The 19,986-nt window shown below is 50.5% G+C and overlaps 1 protein-coding gene across 1 annotated transcript in view; it reads right to left on the minus strand.

Moving 5' to 3' along the window:
• Nucleotides 1–3,549: 3,549 nt before the first annotated feature.
• Otud7a (OTU deubiquitinase 7A) overlaps nt 3,550–19,986 on the minus strand; it is a 99,900-nt gene continuing 83,463 nt past the window's right edge. Inside the window, 5 exon segments of the mRNA XM_032893474.1 lie at nt 3,550–5,820; nt 5,823–6,717; nt 8,963–9,047; nt 9,266–9,380; nt 18,394–18,543. Coding sequence (XP_032749365.1) covers nt 5,285–5,820; nt 5,823–6,717; nt 8,963–9,047; nt 9,266–9,380; nt 18,394–18,543 — 1,781 coding nt within the window. The 3' untranslated portion in view covers nt 3,550–5,284.

Genomic DNA, 19,986 nt, shown 5'->3' on the forward strand with positions numbered 1-19,986 from the left:
CTTAAGTAACAACGTTGGAGAAGGCCTTGCTGGAGGGTGGTGGTGAAGCAAAGCTGAGCAGGCTATGATGGACAGAAGAAATAACGTGCAAAGGCCCTGGGGCCAGAGGGTGCCTGACCACTGTTGACGGCCCAGTCTCGGGCCAAGAACATAATTGGACTGGGCAGGGTTTGTAAGGTCTCGGCTTTTACTATGTTAGGGAAAATGAATTGTCATGGAAAGCCATCCTTCAGAATGCAGAAAGAGATTCTGAACAGAGACGATTTCACTGCTCATTTCCAATGTATCACCGGGTTGCTTTGGTCTGGGCAATTTCCATGTATATTCATCCTTAAAACCAACTAGTATTTTTCACCTTACGCTGGATGGGTTAGATGCATGCACATGCACATCCTTGAGCTGCTCTTTGGAGGATAAAGGTATAGCGGTGTGCGTCACTTCATAGATACAAACGTAGGATTTGTGAGCTTTGTTTTTAAAGTTTTGCGAGCTTATTAGAAATAGCCACATTACTGGCTGGCGATAACGGCTGCTGTGCTTGTCTTGTAATCACACAGTGCATATCCGTACAGATTATGCATTCCTGCAGATGCCCCGGCATCTCTGTTGGGTGACCCCTCACTCTTCTCTGCTGGCCGTGGGCTGGGGGTTAGGCTGGGTCTTCAGGGAAAGCCTGTGCAGTACTGATCTGTCTCACCCCGTGTTGGGAGCTCTCTCACAGATTGTCTTGTCTGTGTTGGGAGCTGTCGTGAGAGTCTTGTCTTCCTTAGAGGCATTTCTCACAGTGCAGGTCTGTCTGGGGTTAGACACTCCCAGCATCGCTGTGGAGTATATGGCCTTTACGATGAATTTCCTTGGACCTGGTCCTGTTAGAACAAGGTAACACTTCAGAACCAGGCCTTGGGTCAACAGAACTGGTGCTGCCCAGTAAACCTGGGCAATAGGCAGGATCTGAAGACAACAAGGAGGAAACTGAGGTCACTGCCCTGAAGATCTATATCCATATGGATCGTTGACATTAGCAAAGACAGCAGGGTACTCAGTGGTCTTGATGGCTGCTACTTTAAAGTTTTTGGGAAGGGTCTGCCTGCTTCCCGATGCTAGGAGTAGTGGCCACATCTGGATTTTTCACAGTGTGTCTCTTCGGGGGCCAAGAACCGGAGAGACTGTCAGCTGGAGCTCACAGTCCCCTATCTCAAGGCAGTTAAGGTCAGAGCTGGCTCACTCAGACACCAAAGTCCTTTCTAACTTACTAGAAGCCCTGGGACATTACCACAGGGTTTGAGAATAAAAACGTCCTCACAAGGGCAGAGCATGTCACAAAGAAACCTCAAACAGGAGGTAGGTGCCTTCTGTCTCTACATAAACAATAAAGACTCTCACACAACTGTCACAGTCTTCTTCTTCTTCTTCTTCTTCTTCTTCTTCTTCTTCTTCTTCTTCTTCTTCTTCTTCTTCTTCTTCTTCTTCTTCCTCTTCCTCTTCCTCTTCTTCTTCCTCCTCCTCCTCCTCCTCCTCTTCTTCTCTTTTGTTTTTTTTCTCCACAAATTTCCCAACACTGATATCTACAGTCCTGACCCTCTCCTTGTTTGCTTGTTTGCTTCTTTGTTGTTGTTTTCAATGTGGAATATATTTTGGTGGGGAAGGTCTGTTTTTACAGTTAGAAGAGTTTGCAAAATAAACTTATGGTTGCTAAAGAAGAGCCTTGTCTTACCAGCTGGCTCCAGAGAATTGGGTGGGGGACTGCACGGGTGGGGTGGGGGTGGGGGACCCCATGCCCTGAGGCCCACACTGGTATGAAAGCTTTCACCTTCTGTCATGGTGAGCTACTTAGGACAAAAAGCTACCAGAATCTCTAAGTTAAGGGATTTTGGAAAACGTTAACTTGGTAAAACAATAGGTTTTACTGACTGGCAAGGGGGCACAGTTACTTAGTGACAGAGATTTCATTAATAGGAATGGTTGCAGCACCACGAACCCATACACAGGAAAAACAAAAACCAAACCAGACCGAACCGAACCACACCAAACCAAACCACACCACACCAAACCACACCACACCAAACCAAAGCAAAGCAAACCGACTGCTCAGTTTAAAAGAAGAAAACATTTACACAGTCCCAGTTTCAGAGGGTCCACATAAAAGCACAGATACTCCACAATCACATGGTGTAGCCCTGCCCACCTCTTCTAAGGAACAACTCTGTGAAATTAAGGGTGCAAGATATTGCTCTGTGGCGCCTTCTCAGAATCATATAAAGATAATTTCTACAGTACCACTTAACGTTGGCTTGTCAAACTTGAATGCAACAGCACATAACATCTACAAACAGAATAGACTGAAAAACTACGTCTCTTGTTCATCCATTCCCAGGCAAGGCTTGTGAAGGAAATGTGAAGTAAACTTCTGAAACAATCTCCACGGGGGGTTAGAAATGCCTGGGATTCTTTTGAACATTTGCTGTTGCTTAGAGATACCCATCCCTGTCAGAAAGTCCGGGCAGATCCGATGGGGAACCCTCCTCACCACTGGTACGGGCAGTGTCTCTCAACGCAGCAGCTGGGTTTGCCGTTCTCCTCTTCCTTGCCCCATAAAGGGCTGCCAAGCCAAGGAGGGCTCTTAGCAAACGTAGCCCATCCTGTCTCCACTCACTAAGCCTGGCCCGGGAATGCGGTAGCCGGTTCTTTCCGGCATCCCGAAGCCGGTTTTGCGTGCACAGAAACCACACGTTCACATCGCACGGCCCTTCTCACTTACCCTGTTTTAATACTGCACAGAAGCTGGATTTCTCACAGAAGGCAATGGCTATTCTTAAACACAGGGGCTGTTTGGATTGGGCTCCCAGCTGGTGCTCCACCTTCTCTAGTCCAATGAGAACAAACTGAGGGGGACCGGGCCCTTTATTTGGCTGGAATAGTAGGGCTACATTCTGGGTATGCCCTTGGTCCTTCTGCATGGCACATTCATCACAAGACGGAGGGAGAAGTAACCTGGCTACGAAGGAGAATGGAGTCTACGATCATGCCTCAAGAGCACACAGCCACTGTCCTGTTTGGGAGGGTTTCCTCTATGACAGCAAGCTGCATTAATTCTCAACCTACCCTATTTATTTATTTATTATTTATTTTTTTTCCGGCAGAGCGCATGAAAAAGATAAAGGATTTGTATAGCTAGCTGTTTTAACATCACAGTATGAGAAAGACAAACACGAATTTCTCCCTCCAGCGTATAAGGACTGGGCTTCTGAATGGGAGCGTTAGTCAGGTTGCTCTGAGAGAAGAGACAGAGTAGGTCACTGTGCTGGACTCTGTGACCTACAGCTTTGGTGGGTGAAGCAGCTGCTCAGGTGTCCTGTTTAAAAGAAACTGTTCCCCACCCCCAAAGCTGCCACAAACCCTCTCAGCGAGAGATTTTTTTTTTTGAGAACTACTTTTTTTTCCTCCTAAGTTAAAAAAGAAACCCCAGTACTATCAGGAATATGAATATTAGTAATTACCACACATTTATAGTATCGTGTTCAGCACGAAAAGTAAGACTTTGAAAAGAACTTCTTAAAGATTCTATTTAATAAATAACTTTGATTTAAGGAACCACTTTATGCAAAAACTTGAATACATTACGGAAGATTCCTCAGGCTGTGGAATAATTAAAAACAAAAAAGAAATTACTCACAGGAGATACTCAGTTGTTTTATTATAATTTTCCAAACAAGTAAAAAAAAAAAAAGATCCCTCCCCATCTTTTGAAAATTTTTATTTTTTGCTTTTGCTGCTCTGGATGTCACGGGATGAAGCATCCTTGCACGAGCTGGCTCCAGTGACGGTGTAACCCCTCTCCTGTACTTTCTGAGGATAAGCAGGTGCTTTCTCTTCTTCTAGGGCTATTCGGGGCTGGTTAGTCTAAAGCTCTCACGGCTATAAAAGTATTGTTTTGTTAGTGAGGATTTCACCCATCTTATCCATATTTCCTGGAAGCAAGCTCGCTAGCTCTTTCGAGAGGACTAGCTCCTCAGTGTCCTTGGCCAAGAACAGTGGTCTGCAGAGGTAATCTTGGAAGGAAGAGGCTGCATATTGCTGCTCAAAACAGGGTAGCTAAGGACACATTATTTTTTAAATTTTCCTCAAGAAATGTAGGAGGCACCAAAGAGGAGACTGCTCGGAGACTTGGCTGCTCCCTCAATGTGGCATGGAGCCAGGAGCAGGGCCGCTCTGGGAAGGGTCTCCACCAGCAGAGAGCCCTTTAACCTGGCTGAACCCTGACAGAGGCAGGTGGGGTAGGGGTGGTTTCCTTCCCTCCCGGCCTCTCTCAGCCCCTACACTATGGAAGGAGGCTAGGCTGGGTTCAAAGCAGCCCAATGGGGGCTGACACAGTGACCAAGGGGTCAATTCTGTCCCTTCCTTTGGGGCACGGATGTGATCACACCTCCTAAGGGGCCCTCCAGCGACAGTGCACTGTACATGTGTCTTCAAAGGAGACATGACCAGCCTATCATGTTGGCGCATAGGTGGGCCGATCCGATTGTGAGTTCAGGACCCTGCTTTCTTACACCCCAAGTGTCTCTGGGAAGCCCCTGTCACCTGAGCTGCCCGGCACTGAGAGCGATCGCTACACCTCACCATGCCCTGAGAGGTAGGTTGTCCGGTGCCCATTCTGTGGTCGCCCGCAGCTTGGATGGCAGTGTGAATGTTGTTGGAGCCGGGGGTGGTGTGGGGGGGTGGTGTGGTGTGGTGTGTGGAAGGAGGGTTTGCTTATGAAATGGAGGTGGGGAGTCCTAAGGGGCCAGCGTCAGCGGGTAGCAAGGTGCCTGCTGGAGGTCTCCAGGAACCCAGGTGGGAAGCAGGTAGGAGCAGCAGAGGAAGCTCCACCTCAGGCGGGCTGCGTGTTTGCTTCTACACCCTGCGTGCTATCAACCGCACGCAAGTGACCGCTACTTGGAAGAGGTCAGTCCCTAGGTTAGGAAAAAAAAAGCATGTAAAACACTCCCTTCTAAAAACAAAGGGCTGCGATTTTCTTTATTTCTCGTATAGAGGAACAAAAATACTCTTGCAATGGCTATTGAGTTTCCACAGGTACGAGGCAGATGCTAGGCTAGCACACCCACTTCCAACAGTATGACTTGTTTCCTATCCGTCTACTACCTGAGTGGCATCAGTGTAGGTTCAGGCACCATTAGGAACGTTTGACCAAACACGTACACGGCACTGACTGAGGAGGCGCCGGCCCTTCGGCTGACCAGAGCAAGTAAAAAAAGACCCACAGGATGGAAAAGCAGTCCTGGGCGCCTCAGGGTCGCGCAGCGCGCGCCTCGCGCCGCCGCCGCAGCTCCTCTCGGTAGCAGTAGGAGCAGAAGTGCTCGGTCTCCGCGCGCCCGTAGAACGCGCAGTTCTCCCGCTGGCAGCGCCGCTGCGCGGGCCCGGGGCCTCCGCGACCGCACTCAGCGTTCGAGCGCGCGGCCGGCGCGTCGGCGTCGGCGAACTCCAGCCCGTCGCGGGCTGCGCCGAAGCCGTTGCTGTAGGTCTGCGACTTGTGCTCCGCGGGCCCCGGGGCGTCCGCTCCGTCGGGCGCCAGCGACTCCACCGTGTTGACCGTGCGCAGTGCGCTGCGCGCTGGGCTGTAGCTCTGCGACCACAGAGAGCGGTTCTGCTGCGGGTACGTGGCGCACGGCCGCAGCGCGCCCACAGTCGGCGCGCACGCCTCGTCCCGGGCTGCCGCCTGCACGTGGATGACGCTCTGGCGCGCCGGCGTGGGCGCGGGTGGGCTGCGGCCGGGAGTCGGTCCGCCAATGCCGGGAGCTGCGCGCCGTGCGCCGCCGCTCAGACCGGAGACGCCGCGCCGCCCGCCGCACGAGTCGCCCGTGCGCTCGCTCCAGTCCCGGGGCTGGGCTGCTCCTTGAGCTTGAGCACCAGCTGCGTGGGCGGCGCGGCTGGCGGGCCTGGCGAGGCGCGCTCCGGGCCTGGCACACCTTCTGCCTCTGGCCTGCGCGCCGGCCGCTTGGCCGTGGCGTTGGCGTTGGCGTTGGCTGCGGCGGCCGCGGCCGCGGCGTCCCGCCGCCGCTGTTCTTGCTCCGCGCTAAAGCGCTCCTGCGCGCTGGTCAGGTAGTAGCCGATCATCTCTTCGTGGAACTGGTGCCGGTGGCTGGTGAGCAGCAGGCCGGCGAAGATGAATTTGCGCTCGCCTTGCATGGCGGCGCGCAGGATGTTGAGGCTCAGCTTTACGTCCGTGCTGTACTTCCAGGCGTCGCTCCTTGACCCGCTGCCCTTGTCGGCGGGCGATGCTCCTGCCGCCTTGTCCGTGGGCGACGGCGTGGTCTTCTCCGACGGCGAGGTGCTAGCTGATGCTCCCGATTCTTCTTTGCTGCCCTTGCGCGACTTGGATTTTTTCTCCTTGCTGCGCTCGGTGCTGTCGCCGTTTTTGCCATTGGCAGAGTTGGCACGACCCATCTTTCCGTGCACCAGGCCGCCCAGCCCGCCCATGTTCTTCTTCAGCTTGATGCCCAGCGTCTTGCTGAAGCTGCCCAGCTTGTTGGCCACGGAGTCCGCGCGAGTCTTGTCCTTGTCCTTGCGCTGTTTCTCCTTCTCCTTGTCCTTACCATTCTTGCCGTTATTGCTGTTGGAATTGCTGCACACAGAATCGCGGTCCGAGTCCAGCGACTCCGCCAGGGACTGTACATCCTCCCCTGCCGAGGCCGTTGGAGACTCTGGCTGTGCAAGGGGAGCCTGTGGAGAGGGAAGGCAGGAAAGGAAGGAGGTTACAGAAAAGCTGACCCTATGTAGGCCTCAAGAACACAGGTGGAGCGGAGACTGGGATACTGGAGCTTCTTTGTTAGGACTCTGCTGCTGTCGGGGTTGGGGAGTTGTCTATCAGAGAGGGACGGGTGTTTATGGAATAGGAGCCCATTGAGCCCTGGTCTGTTGCAAGGGTGGAACACAGGCTTGCAGATGTTGGCAGAATGCTCTGGGAGGGACCTTCAGTGCCATCCTTTGAGGGAGGATGCATGAATTTTCTCCTGGAATTCGTAGATACCTGAAAGTCTAGAATCCTGATGAATAGAGGCAGAATGCCCATAACCTAGCTGGTGTGGCATTCCAGAGCCTCAGTGTTTTGTAGAGAAACACTAAGTCCACACACTCTGGCCTTCCTCCATGGCCACACTACTTAGAAACAGGTTCCAGGTCTCCATGTAAAGGCAGAGGCCAGCAAGTAAGACAACATCTCTCCCACACAGATGTTTCTCTCCTTATTCCAAGCAGGGGCTACACATCTTCCCCTAAACCCCATTCTTCATCTTGGATCCACCACTCCCTTTATCCAGCTATGACAAGTTACTTCAGGGGTTCCCTTCTCTAACTACAAATGTGGAATGCTAAGCCGAGAAGGATGCTGGAAATGGCGTCCAGTGAGGATGTGGGGAGGGCACTAGTGAAGGAATGCCATGGCGAATAACCCGGACGACACTACTTGGGTGCAGCCAGGGAGGAGACTATGTAGAACATGGCCAGGCCATTCTCTGGGACAGGCGGCAAGCCTTAGAAGGCTTGGGAGGAGGGCATGCTGGGTAGCCAGCTGCCATAGGTTCTCCAAAGAGGGACCTTCCTGGTGAGGAGAATCTTTGGGAAGGCAGCATCTTTTATGCCAGCATCAGGGTGTGTCAGGAACTAGTACATGCCTAAGCAGGCTTTTCCGGTCTTTAGAGAAGGGAGAAGCCATTGCTTTTCACTTTATTTTTGTCCTCTGCTCAAGCAGGTTCCAGAGGGATGAGCCTCTGTGGCTAGGTCAGTATAAGGCTGGCAGAATTGTGCTGAGCACTTCCCAGGCAGAAATCCCTCCTTCCACTTGGCTTGCTAAGGACACTAAAGGGTGCAAGCTTCAAGGCTGAAACAGGGAACGGGGTCCCAGTAAACCAGGAGCCTAGACTGTGTGCCCTTTAGCAGTGGGGTTGTCTGCTGAGCTTTGTACTTGATATGGAGGTCGCCAAGGTCTGGCCGAGCATCCTGCTTTTTGTAGGGCAAAGATTTGCCTAGCCGGAAGGAACTGATTATGGATCTAGGGTTGCTGCCGTTGCATACCACGTAGGTGCTACAGAACATCATGCTGGGGCACAGTGACATCTTCCAGCATCTGAGAGGCAAGACTGCCACTGACTGGCTGTCTCTTGTGCCCCCAGGAACATGGCAAATCAGAGCCACTTGGGGGCGCCCTACTTGGATGATGTCCAGGTGAAGCGGAAGTGAGCAACCGGTACAGTGGGGCAGGAACCGTCAGCGGGATCGCTCCTTTCAGTACTTTGAATCCGCTGGATACTTAAGTAAACGGATGTCAGGGAGGAGCAATTATTTGCAAGCAATTTTCACAAATCCCTTCCCCTGGGAGTTCCCTCCCAAGATTATGAAAACATCAGTCACACACTTAAAAAGAATCTCTCAGCATCTGCAAGCAGGGGCAACCCCCCTCCCACCCCCGGGATGGGTCGGCAGCTCTCCGCCTTCTGCAGCTCCACCAGAGGCCACCTCCGCCTCGGGGAGGGGAGGGGCGCGCTCTGAGGACTTGCGCTGTTGGTTCCCTAGATTTTCTAAGGATCCACACACAGTTATAATTAATTCCACTCTGCCGCGGCACATTTTGTTCCGATCTCAGTAGAGATAGTTTTGTGTTATGACTTGCCTACGGTTTGATTTGTGAGTGGGTGTGTTTATTCCTCTCCTGCTGTGTAAAATGGAGGGGGGGGGCTAACACGCTTGCGCGAGCCGGTGCCTCGCACCAACAGGAAGTGTTTGGACTAGGAGCCAGAGTAGCTAGGTCGAGTCCTGGGTCATGAAGGGGTGGGACCTCCCGGAGTCGTGGAGCTGAGCGCTACGCCCGGTGGGGACATTCGGGAGGGAGGTATAGGATTGCCCGCTACAGCGCTGAGTGGCTGCTGCCCGTCCGGTCACAGGATCAAGGTTTTGTGCACTGGAGGCTCACCCGGGTCTCAGAGGGGATGCGGATCCACGTCACATTCATGTAGCTGTGTAAAAGGTTCAGCTTGGCTTCTAGGGACAGGATGAGGCTGACAAAACAAAAAACAAAAAACAAACAAACAAAAACAAACAAAAAACACTCAATGAAAAGTTTAGCTCCGGAGGTGACAGGAGCTCACTCGCCTGCGCGTGCGTGCAACCTTTCCTCTCCCTGCCCTTTAGTCCCCCAAACCCCAACAAGAGTCCCGTCACCATCACCCTCCCGCAGGGTGTCGGGGTCAGGACTGGACTGAGAGGCAGGTCTTACTTGGCTAGCCGGGCATTGTCGTTGTCATCTTTTCCCCACTCCCAGTCCTTTCCCGGGTCCACCGCAAAGTGCAAGGGCAGCAGCTTGTGTTCCGAATCCGTCAGAGGGATCACAGCTGAAACAGAAGAGAGAGCCACGCGGTGACAGGCAGCTCACCGTCTGCCAGGAGGCTTGGGCACACCAGCAGAGCTCAGAGCTCTGGAAGAGAAATTCAAAAATAGCTGTCCCAGGGCAGGTAACCCAGTGGAGACAGAAGGTCGACTCAAAGCTTGCATACCACGAGTGTTAAGACCACAGGCTCCAAACTCGAACACATTAACAATTTTCTATTATGTAGGCAAGGAGCAAGCAGGTGGAGGCATCACCTGGACTGTCTGGATCTCTTTCTGTTAGAGGGCAGGCATCTCTCTGCGTCAGGATGAGAGAAAGCTATGGCTGCTTCTGCTATTTCCAAGGAAAGACCCAGGCGGGTGTGGTGAGCCGTGGAAGGCCACCTTTGCCTCCATTTCACCTCAGGGAAGGGCAGAGTTTGCAAGTCAGGAGACCTGTGTGCAGGGCTCTACTGTGGCAAGACTGCAGGTGGGGGCTGCAGATTCCCCTGACCCTTCCACAGGGAGCTCACCTGTGGGACCAGGCTGCAGGCTCAAACAAAAGCGTCTGGTGATGAGTACAGGGGAGGCCTCTTTAAAAGGGGGGCCTTCTGTGGAGATGATTAGGTGGGGGACCTGGCCTATTATTTCTCAGAGGAGTTGGTTCCCCACAAAGCATCTGGACATAAGCACTCCAGCCTCAGAGATCAGCGTGGGTGGGTGTCCTGAGATCTGACAGACGTTCCTGAGGGGGTCCCCGATACCCAGCAAGTGGAATCTTTAATGTCATATCTGCCTTCTAAGGGTGTTGCCAAGGGTAAAGATCAGGAAGAAGTGTGGAGGTGGTTTCCAAATCCCACCTTCCTAATGAGTACCAGTCTCCTTTGTGTCACTCCATTTAGTATGCTTCACCCCTCTGGAGTCTCACCACAGCAGAGAAGCCCAGCCCAGAGCCTCTGGCAGCTGCTTTGTTCCTCTGCTTGCCCATAGCCTATGATTCACACTAGCAGTGCCATGGTAAGAACAAAAAGGCAAACAAAACACAGAAAATCCAGGCGCCAATACAGCAAAGTTGAGAAATTGAATACGACTCAATGCTGCCCTCTAGTGTCTCTAAAGAGATGAGTGCAAACTGCTCCCTCCCTCTTTCTTCCCACCTCTACCACAAACAGAAGAAAGGCACTTTTGCTGATTATCAGCCAGCGTAGGGATCTTCCTTGTGTGTGGCCAGGGATAGAGCAGTTTAGGTGAGGTCAGATGGGAGGAAGGGGCAGGGGCCTCTCAGCTTCAGCCTTGATGTCGCTTTCCTTTCCAAGGCAGAGGTCAGCCTGTCCTATGGGTCAGCACAAACACTGAGGCTTTAGTGTGCCTTCCCACTAGTGGCTGGGGGCAGCAGAGTGATCCTTACCAACACTGCATCCCGGACTCAGTAGAACTGTGCCCCCTAGGGCTCTGTACTGCATAGAGAGGGCCAATGCAAGGGCCCTGAATCAGGATGGAGGATGACATTGTAAATGTGCATCCCTGTAGATCTTGAAATCAAAATTGTTATAGACAATAATAACTTGTCAGGAATAGTTCCTGTCGGTATAATTTGGGTGTCCTAGGCTCTCTTCCCCTTCATGGGGCAGAGTTGGTTGGGGAAACGCCTGCCTGCTGTGACTACACTCTCCTTCCTCGTAGCAAGGGAGTGGGCTGCAGAGGGGTTTGCTTAGCTGAATGCACAGGCTGTGAGAAAAGTAATGTGGTAAGTTCAGGGCAATATGGCTAGGCTGAGAGGACTTCCCCCTCTCTGCCCATGTCTCCTGCGAAGAAGTACAAGACGTCAGGAGCAGGCGCTTGAGCCCCACTTGGAGAAGAACTGTCTGCTACTCAGAACTCCAGTGCAGGCTTTGTGTACTTGGGGGCCCAATCTGTATGTTGTCAGCCACTATGGTTTTGTTTGGTTTCTGATAAATTACCTAAACTGGGCCATCCCAGCCTTCTCACCTCCCCGTTACAGTGTGCCTGGGGATTCTGACCCTCAGCAGATAGCCCGGACTGGTTCCCGGCCTGTCCACTCTGAGAAGACAACTGAAACACACCTGAAGATTCCAGAGCTGGCTACTAGAAAGAGCCTGACAGTCTGTCAACTCAGGTCTTGGGGAGAAGAATAGGCCCTAAGTCCGGGGCTGGAGACATACACTCACACCTGATCTTTAGAGTATGAGCTGCTGCCTGTTTGAGGGCCGAGGAACGGAAAGGCCAGGGACACCTCAAAAACAGGCTGTCTCTTTGTACATGGGAAATCCTCTGTTGAACATCTGCTTTACCCAGGCAAATAAATGGCGGCCTGGTAGGGCGCCCCCTGGTGGCAAATGTCAATAATAGCAACAGCTTCCAAAATAGGCCTGAGAATTGGTTTGCTTTGGAAAGAACTCTTACTTTTAGCCTGTAAGCCTACTTACCACAGCATCTCCAACTAGCCCATGAAGATTTGGAACTTTCATTTTATGAAACAATGGATATTTCTGCTTGAGGTGTTTGCCATTACAATGAGAAAGCTGCAAATCTTCAGCATGTCTTTAGCCTATCCCTGAATGGACGGCTCAGCCAGTCTAAGTGTCTCTGATTCTAAGGAAAGAAAAATGCCTCTGAGGGAAGACAAGAGACAACTGGGAGGGGTTGACTCGACCCCATTAGGAAGAACTTAGCTAAATGTGTCACACGCATGAAAGAGAAATGCAAGCAGTGAAGTTATATAGTCTCTTCCTCCAGAAAGGAGAATTAGGAAACCGCTCCCGTCTATAGGACTGAGCATGGTGGTCACAAAAAGGATGGGTGAGGAGCTAGAGGAATGGCTCAGTGGTAAACTCTCTGCCTTGCAAACATGAGGTTCAAAACCCAGGACCTATTAAAGGCTAGGTGCAAAAATTCGTGCCTGTAATCTCAGGGCTGGGGAGATGGAGACGGGAGGACCTGTCTTGCTGGACAGCCAGTTAGGCTAAGTCAGCAACAGACCATGTCTCAAAATATAAGGGACAAAGTGACTGAGGAAGACACAATATTGACCTTTGGTTCCCACAGGCACAAGTACACGGGTGCACCCTTCACCTCGTTCTCTGCAGAGCTTGCTGTCTTCTCTCCACTAAGGAGCAGGAGCTTACATTGCAGAGTTCAGGCCACAAACACAGGTATGGAGGTATGGTTAGCACAGTGCTCTATGCTACTATGCCTAAGCAGGTACTCCCAGTTGGGGGTGACCTCCCCGTGTGTCCTCACAGATTTCAGCATGCACACTAAATTAAAGAAAAAAAGTGTGCCTGTTTCCAGGAATGAAGTGATTTCCTCTGTCTTTCCTGTCTTAGAAAATGACTTTCAGTAAAACAAAACAAAACAAAGGAACACTCTAATGTGTTGACAAGATTTTAACGCTGGTGTGCAGGTGTGACGTTGTTCTCTTTGGTTTGAGACGGCATGCCTCCTGCATGTTGTCGAGCTATTTTACTAGATAAAGAATTTGAGAGTTTTTCTTTCAGTCTTTAAAGATACCACTTTGTTTCTTGTGCCTTACCTGCTTTATGAAAGTCATTATGATACCAGAGACAACGGTAAAGGGGCTGATTCTCTAAAAAGACACAACACTACCACATTTATACACACATCTCATATCACTTTGCAGTGTTAAAGCAAGTGCAGCCCACTCCCCTTTGTCTGCATCCCAATACCCCTAGTGGGTACCCAAACCCACAAGAGGTACCAACCTAGACCCAGCAGAGGTGTTGTGACTATTGGGGATGGAACGTAAGATACTGGTTGATGTTATAAACTATCCATCTATAACACCATGGGCACATGCAGGATTTGATACCTGATTTTAGAGAGAAGAAATTAAGTATCAAAGAGAAGAGCTAGAAATAAAACAATAACAGTAAAAAAAAAAACAAAAACAGAAAAAAAACGAAAAACTAAACTGAAACGACAAACTAAAACTGAAATGAAGAACAGCTTTGAGAGATTTATAGCCAAGTAAAGATTCCATGAACATCAAGACTGACCAGTCACAATCAGCCAAGCTGCAATACAAAGTTCAAAAGGTTGGGCAGGAGGCAGAGTACCCCAAAACTGCAGGTCAGTGACAGACAACTTAAGATTGTGTAGTGTTACTCCAGAGAACTGAGAGCAAGGCAGAGAAAATGTCAAAACACGCAGGCAGGCATGCACGCGCACGCGCGCGCGCGCACACACACACGCACGCATGCACACCAAGCAAACCCACTCCAACGCAGATCACGAAAGCCATGAAATCATCACCAGGACAATTTGAGCAGCAATGTGACAACAGATACATCCCTCCCTACAGCCAATTAAAACCCGGAGAGCACAGGCACAGAGGAAAGAGTCGTTAGATACAGAGAAAAGAGTAAGATTTGGAGCCTACAGTTGAATGGTAAACAGATAAAGCAAAAAATAACAGTGGCATCTTTAAAGGGATGCAAGAAAAGCTGCTAATTCTGACTCCAGCAAAACTCTGAGACGAAGGTGATCCAAAAGCTTTTCCAAACCGGAAGGAGCCAGTTACCTGCCTGCTGCCCCGCACTGGGCAGTGTTAAAGTCTCAGGAGGAGAAGGAAGGTGTCTCCAGCAATGACTTAAAGTTAGGGATGGGAATGGGATAAAGAAGGGGAGGTCATTTCCCTTTTCTCTTCCTTTTAGTAATTCTGAGAGCCAAACCTCTGCAGCCATGAGAGCAGAACTGGATCTCGAGCGCTGGGTGGATGTGGGGGCGGGGGGGGGGGACGGGAGGGGCAGGGGTAATGTGTGGAGCCGAGAGTGAGAGGATTCTGGGGTACAGTTTCCCCTCAACTCTGGACATAGATAGTATCCCTTGAAAATAGAATCGCCTTAAAGATTCTATCTGTAAACCCTGGATAAACTGCTAGTAATGAAATATTGGTAGGTAAATCACCTGGGCAAATAGAGTTACTAAGTACAATTAATCTAAAATAAGACATGGAAGGAAAATAAAGGAGCAGGCAAAGCAAGGAGAAAAGATTAGCAAGATGGTGGTTACCACTCGTCCTTACTCTTCAGATAATTAAATACAGACAGTTAACACTGTCAAGGATAATTATTGCTAGATTGGGACTAAAGCAAAACGAGGAAAGGTAGCTTGCACCACTACACTAATTCCATAACGAATCTAAAGATATAGGTGTTTAAAAGACACTCCCTAATACAAAGAGCTGGGGAAGCTACCCAATACCAGACAAAGAAGTTTGGAAACATGGGTACAAAGAGGAGGACCATTATATGACAACAACTGGACCAGTTCTCCACACGGTCATGTGCAAATAAATTGCTTCCAAGTGCACACAGCAAATGCAGTAGCCCCCGTACCTACATCTTTTGGGCACGTGGATGCCTGAGCAATGGTGCCCACCCTCTCACAGACTGTATTCTTTCCTATGTGACCATACCAAGGACGGAGTTGAATTTGTAAATTAGTCACAGTAAGAAATTCACAGCAATAACGAATGAAATAGAACAGTAGAAGATATATTGAAATAAAAGCAATGTGAGTGTGGTCTCATTTGAGTTTTGGAATTTTCCATTTACTATTTTCAGACTATAGCTGAATGAGGGTAATGGGGCCCACAGGTGAGCTGGGGATGGGGGGAGTGTTCTACCATGCTAACCACCACGAAAGGAGAAAGGCCAAACATGTTTGCTGGACACTTGGCCACCCTTGTCTTAGTAGCTGACAGACTATCTGCCACTTCCTTGGTGTGTGCCCTACCCTAAGTCCCACTAGCCCAGAAACACAACATAAGCCTGAAGAGATACCAGCAGCTGCCGCCTATGTGGAGTGAACTGGCTGTGGGCTTAGAAAGCTAGGCGAAGAGGAGTGTGCCCAGTGCCAGCCTCTCCTTTAAGCCCTACCCATCCTCTCCTGAGCAGTCAGCAGGTGCAGACTCCCAGATGCCTCACAGGCTTCCTGAGAGGGCCGTGCTGCTGCTCTCTGAAGACCCTGGTTGCTACGTCCAGGTATCTGGTAGATGGCACATTTGGCCAGCATCATTCAACTAGGGCATGCACTGAGGACACCCTATGCAGGTACAAGTGGTGCCACCAGCTTTTAGGAGCCAGGAGCTCAGGACTGTCTTTAAGGCGGCCTCCTCCCTTCACCTGAGGGCATCTTTAGCAGCACAGATCCTTTCATTTCTGAATGGTGTCCAGTGCCACTAGCTTGAGCTGTTGTGGCAGAACACCATAGACTAGGTGGCTGGTGAACAACTGAAATTTTCTTCTTAGTCCCAGAGGCTAGAAATCCAAGGTCAAGGTACAGGCAGATTGAGTGTTTCTCAAGGGTTTGCTCCAGGTATGCAATCGGGTGTAGAGCCTTTTAGCCATTAAGTTCACCCACAGGCTCTGGCCTCCTTTCAATCTTTTGTGAAGTTTGTGGGCCAAGAGTCAAGTGTGCCAAAACACAACAGCCTGGGCTGTAAACTAAAAGCCCTAGGACCCTCAGCCTGCCTCCTCTTTCTCCATCAGGTGGCGGTGGGGTGTGGGGAGGTGAGGAAGCCATGAAGGAATGTATAAAGGACAAAGTTCTTAATGAGTGGACTCAGCCATGTCAGGGACCAATGCCTCAGACCCATGGGAAATTACCACAACTGGAGGTTAAAGGCATGCGATCAGGGCTGGAGGCATGGCTCAGTGGTAGAACATGGCCCTCGGTTTGGACCCCAGCATTGAAAAAAAAAAGTCCTAACTTATTGGCCTGGGGAAATACTAAAACACAGATTAATATTTGTTTTTACCCTGGGTTGCACATCAAATGTAGCTGATGGGGCTGGAGAGATGGCTCAGTGGTTAAGAACATTGCTCTTCCAGAGGACCTGAGTTCAATTCCCAGCACCTACATGGTGGCACACATTTGTAATGGGATCTGATGCCCTCTTCTGGAAGGTCTGAAGACAGCTATAGTGTCTTCACATATATAAAATCAATAAATCTTTTTAAAAAAGTGATGTGGCTGACAAGCTGCTTGTGCACTTACTGGCTCTCCCAGATCTCTGGTGCCTCATTTTTACTAATGTGTGTAGTGTCTAAGAGACAAGGTTGTCAGCTGCTCTTGGTGAAGTTCTTCTCTGTGTTGACTGACTATTGCAATAAGCAAATTGTAAACCTGACCATCTGCAGGCCTCCCCCCGAAGTCTGAAGCTGCCCGGTGCCAACCTTATTTCCTCTCCCAGCGCCTGACCTGATGCTCCAGGGAAGGGCATCAGGACGCTCCAGGGTTTCTGGCCTTCGGTGTAGCCCAGCGGCTTGTATTCAGGAGGGACATCTCAGCAATCACGTCACACACTCCTTCACCTTTGTGGGGTGACGTAGCCCTTGTCCCCTCCTCTAACACTGAAAACTCCTACATCACCAGGTCAAAATGCTGTGTGAGTCCATGTCTATGCTCTCCTGAGACACCACTTCCTCAGGGCCCTCTCTAGCGCTCGCACACTACCCAATCATTGGGCAGCTGCCATTGGAGGGCAAGTGTCCCCCTTTAGAAGGCATGACATCCACTCATCGGTCACTGGAAGCAGAGACAGGGTAAAGCACTCTTCCTCTCAGGCTTTAATGATGGAGAGTATCGCTTGGTGGTCAGCGGCAATGAGTGAGTGATAAGCAGTGCTACCCTGGCTGTCTGGACCATTTCTGGCTACACTTGTGTGTGATCTTGGGTTTGATCTGGCTTCTGGGGAGGGGGCAAGGGCTCTTTCAACTCCCTGGATTGAGATTCCATCCCGTAGACCTTCTGACTGACTGACCGTCAGGCAGGAGCAGATGTAGAAGTATGTGCTGCAGGGCTGGAGGCGGGAGGGCCCAGGACTGTGTCCCACTCTCTGTATCCCACCTTGCCAGCTGTCCAGAGGAAGGGGCAGGACATAGAGGCTCTGTGTAAAGGGTCAGTATGGACACCCCGTGCTTCCTGCTTGTGGAAGCCCTGGACCACCCGCTTGGAATTTCCTAGAACCATATCCAAGGGCAAGAACCCTAAAACACATGCTGTCTCCTTGGCCTCCAGTCCCCTGTGGGAAAATCTCAGTCTGTACTAAAAACAAGAGTGGCAATAATAAAGCCTTGTTCTTCCCACTCAGAGACTCACATGTCTTTCATAGGTAAGTCCTCTTTGCCAGCAGTGGCAGCACGCTGACTATAAATACGCCCCGCTGCGGTTTACTGACAGTGCACAGTATGCACTGTGCAGCAGGTGGCGCTGGTCCAGTCTGCGCGGCCGTGCTGAAATAGGTGATCTGAAAGGGACTGTTGACTCTCTTGGTTCAAAAGCTGACTACAGCGGGAGTGGGCATGAACAGTGCTAATAAATTAAAGTCAGAGGCCAGCAGGTTACACACACTTTGCTACCCCATTGCAAAGCAGACATAGCAAAGTGTCAGGGGATGAGTTTGGCCGTGTTCCAATAAAACTATTTGCAAATGAAGTGCTGGGCCGCAGCTTGCACAAATTCTGAAGGGAATTTGTTCCTATCTAGGGTGGATTGCATCTATATAAAAACCCATTCAGAGCATTAGTGATAATTAGTTTTAGAGTTAAAAATCCTCTAAGGACACAGACAGCATGTATTTGAAAAGGCTAGAAGCAAGGATTTTGAACACTTTCAACATGAAGAAGTGATGAATACTGGAGGGGACAGGCATGTTTCCCCTGATCAGAGTACTACAGAGCATGTACACTGAAATACAACATGGTAGGCTTGATTTTATGTGTCAGTTGATGTTAATTAAAACATGGAGAATTTATATATGCCCGCGACAGAAGCCAACAGCCACATATAGGCAGTGTCGTCACTCATTTCCAAAGTGGTTGAGATGGACCATTACCCCCTGCACATCTGCAGACACCTGACCATGGCTCTGCAGAGTCCATGGCTGATCCCCTCAGTGCAAGGGCTGTAGGCAGTTGTCCACATACACCACATCTCCAGTGCCCCCGCCCCCTACAGCACCTTACCCCACTGTGTCTCGGGAGCTGGACAAACCTTGTTCTCGTTGTTGGTCTCTCTGTTCCATGGACACTAGGGCTGAGAAGTGCGCTTGATCGTAAGCCAGAACCAGGGGTGAGCAGTGGCACCTGTTGGGAGGCACCTCCAAGGGCAGGTAGATCCCTCCAAACGGGATGGGTGCAAATGCTATAGACACAGACATGGGTAGAGGTGGAGGGCGAGAGTGGGGCAGGGAGTACAGAGGAAGGGAGGGGAGGGTTGGTGGAGGGGAGAGGAGATGGGGAAGCAGAATTAGTGCTCAGGGCTAGGACCGGAAGTTTCCATGGTGATCTGTCTGGATAGCCTGCTCCTGAGAGCCATACCATAGTTAAACAGAGTGGTAGGGTTAGAGCTAAGACCATGCCCAGGATGGTTGGTGATATCCCCCACTTGCTTGTCTAGAAGTCCATGCTGCCCTTCCTCTTCTGGTATCACTGAAATGCCCACGCACCAGGCAGGACCTTTATTTCCTGAGTGTGCCTGGTGTGTATCTTTTTTTTTTTTTTTTGTTTTTTTTTCAGAGCTGGGGACCGAACTCAGGGCCTTGCGCATGCTAGGCAAGCGCTCTACCACTGAGCTAAATCCCCAACCCTGCCTGGTGTGTATCTTAAAAACAAGTTTTATGGAACACAAAGGGTCAGGGCAGAGAGCACTGGTACTATAGATCAGGTATAATACGAGAGTGGAGACTGCATCTTCGTGTGATTTTTTTCATTTTCTTATGAGAAACAGGAGAAGAGGAGCCTGAAAACCACCCCTGTGAACAGCAGTAGCCATTTTCTCTTGTTCTCCACCGAAACAGGATCTCATGTAGCCCCTACTCACTATGTGGAGAGGATGGCCTTGAACTTGCAGTTCTCTTGACTTGGCCTCCCTGAGTGCTGGCATTACAGGCATGTACCACCACGCCTATTTTATGTAGCACTGAGATGGAAGTAGGGCTTCCTGTATGCTATGCAAGCAGTTGACCCAAGGAGTCATGCCCCAAGCCTAGCAGCTGGGGTTTTAATGTGAAGAATATTGCTTTTGGCCTCAGAGTGGGGATCGTGCCCTCCTTGCTGCAGAGCACTGGGGCTTCAGAATCTTCTCTGAGGATCTCTTCATTTCCCTGCCTCCGTCACTCAGTCTGTACTGGGCAGGATGATTCTGCCCATACAAGGATCCTGCTTTGAGAATCGTAAGGAAGAGGAAGCAAGGACAGGCTGCAGAGGGCTGCTGGCTCTGGCCCCAGGGAAGAGAGTAGTGCTAGTAGGAGGCGTGTCTCGCTAGCCTCTACCCTCATAAAAGCCATGGTGATGCTGGTTTTTCTCTGGCATGAAAACTGATGGTAGGACTCTGGGAGATAGGTTCACGACTTCTGCTATATGATGACAGATTAGAAATTCAGTGGAGCTGGTGAGATGTGAAGGAAACCTGTTCACTTGAATGCTGTAGTAAAGAGATGTTGTGGACAGTGTCATCTTAAAACTGACTGACAAGAAGAAATGGCAGCGAGGGGAACTGGATTGCTCTGGTGCTTTCCAAGGAGACTGGAAAGTGAACCACATTGTGGAGAGTGCTGAGAGTGGGGTCTGCCACGTGCGACAGGAT

The sequence above is a fragment of the Rattus rattus genome, chromosome 2 (assembly GCF_011064425.1).
Source record: "Rattus rattus isolate New Zealand chromosome 2, Rrattus_CSIRO_v1, whole genome shotgun sequence".
Lineage (NCBI taxonomy): Eukaryota > Metazoa > Chordata > Mammalia > Rodentia > Muridae > Rattus > Rattus rattus.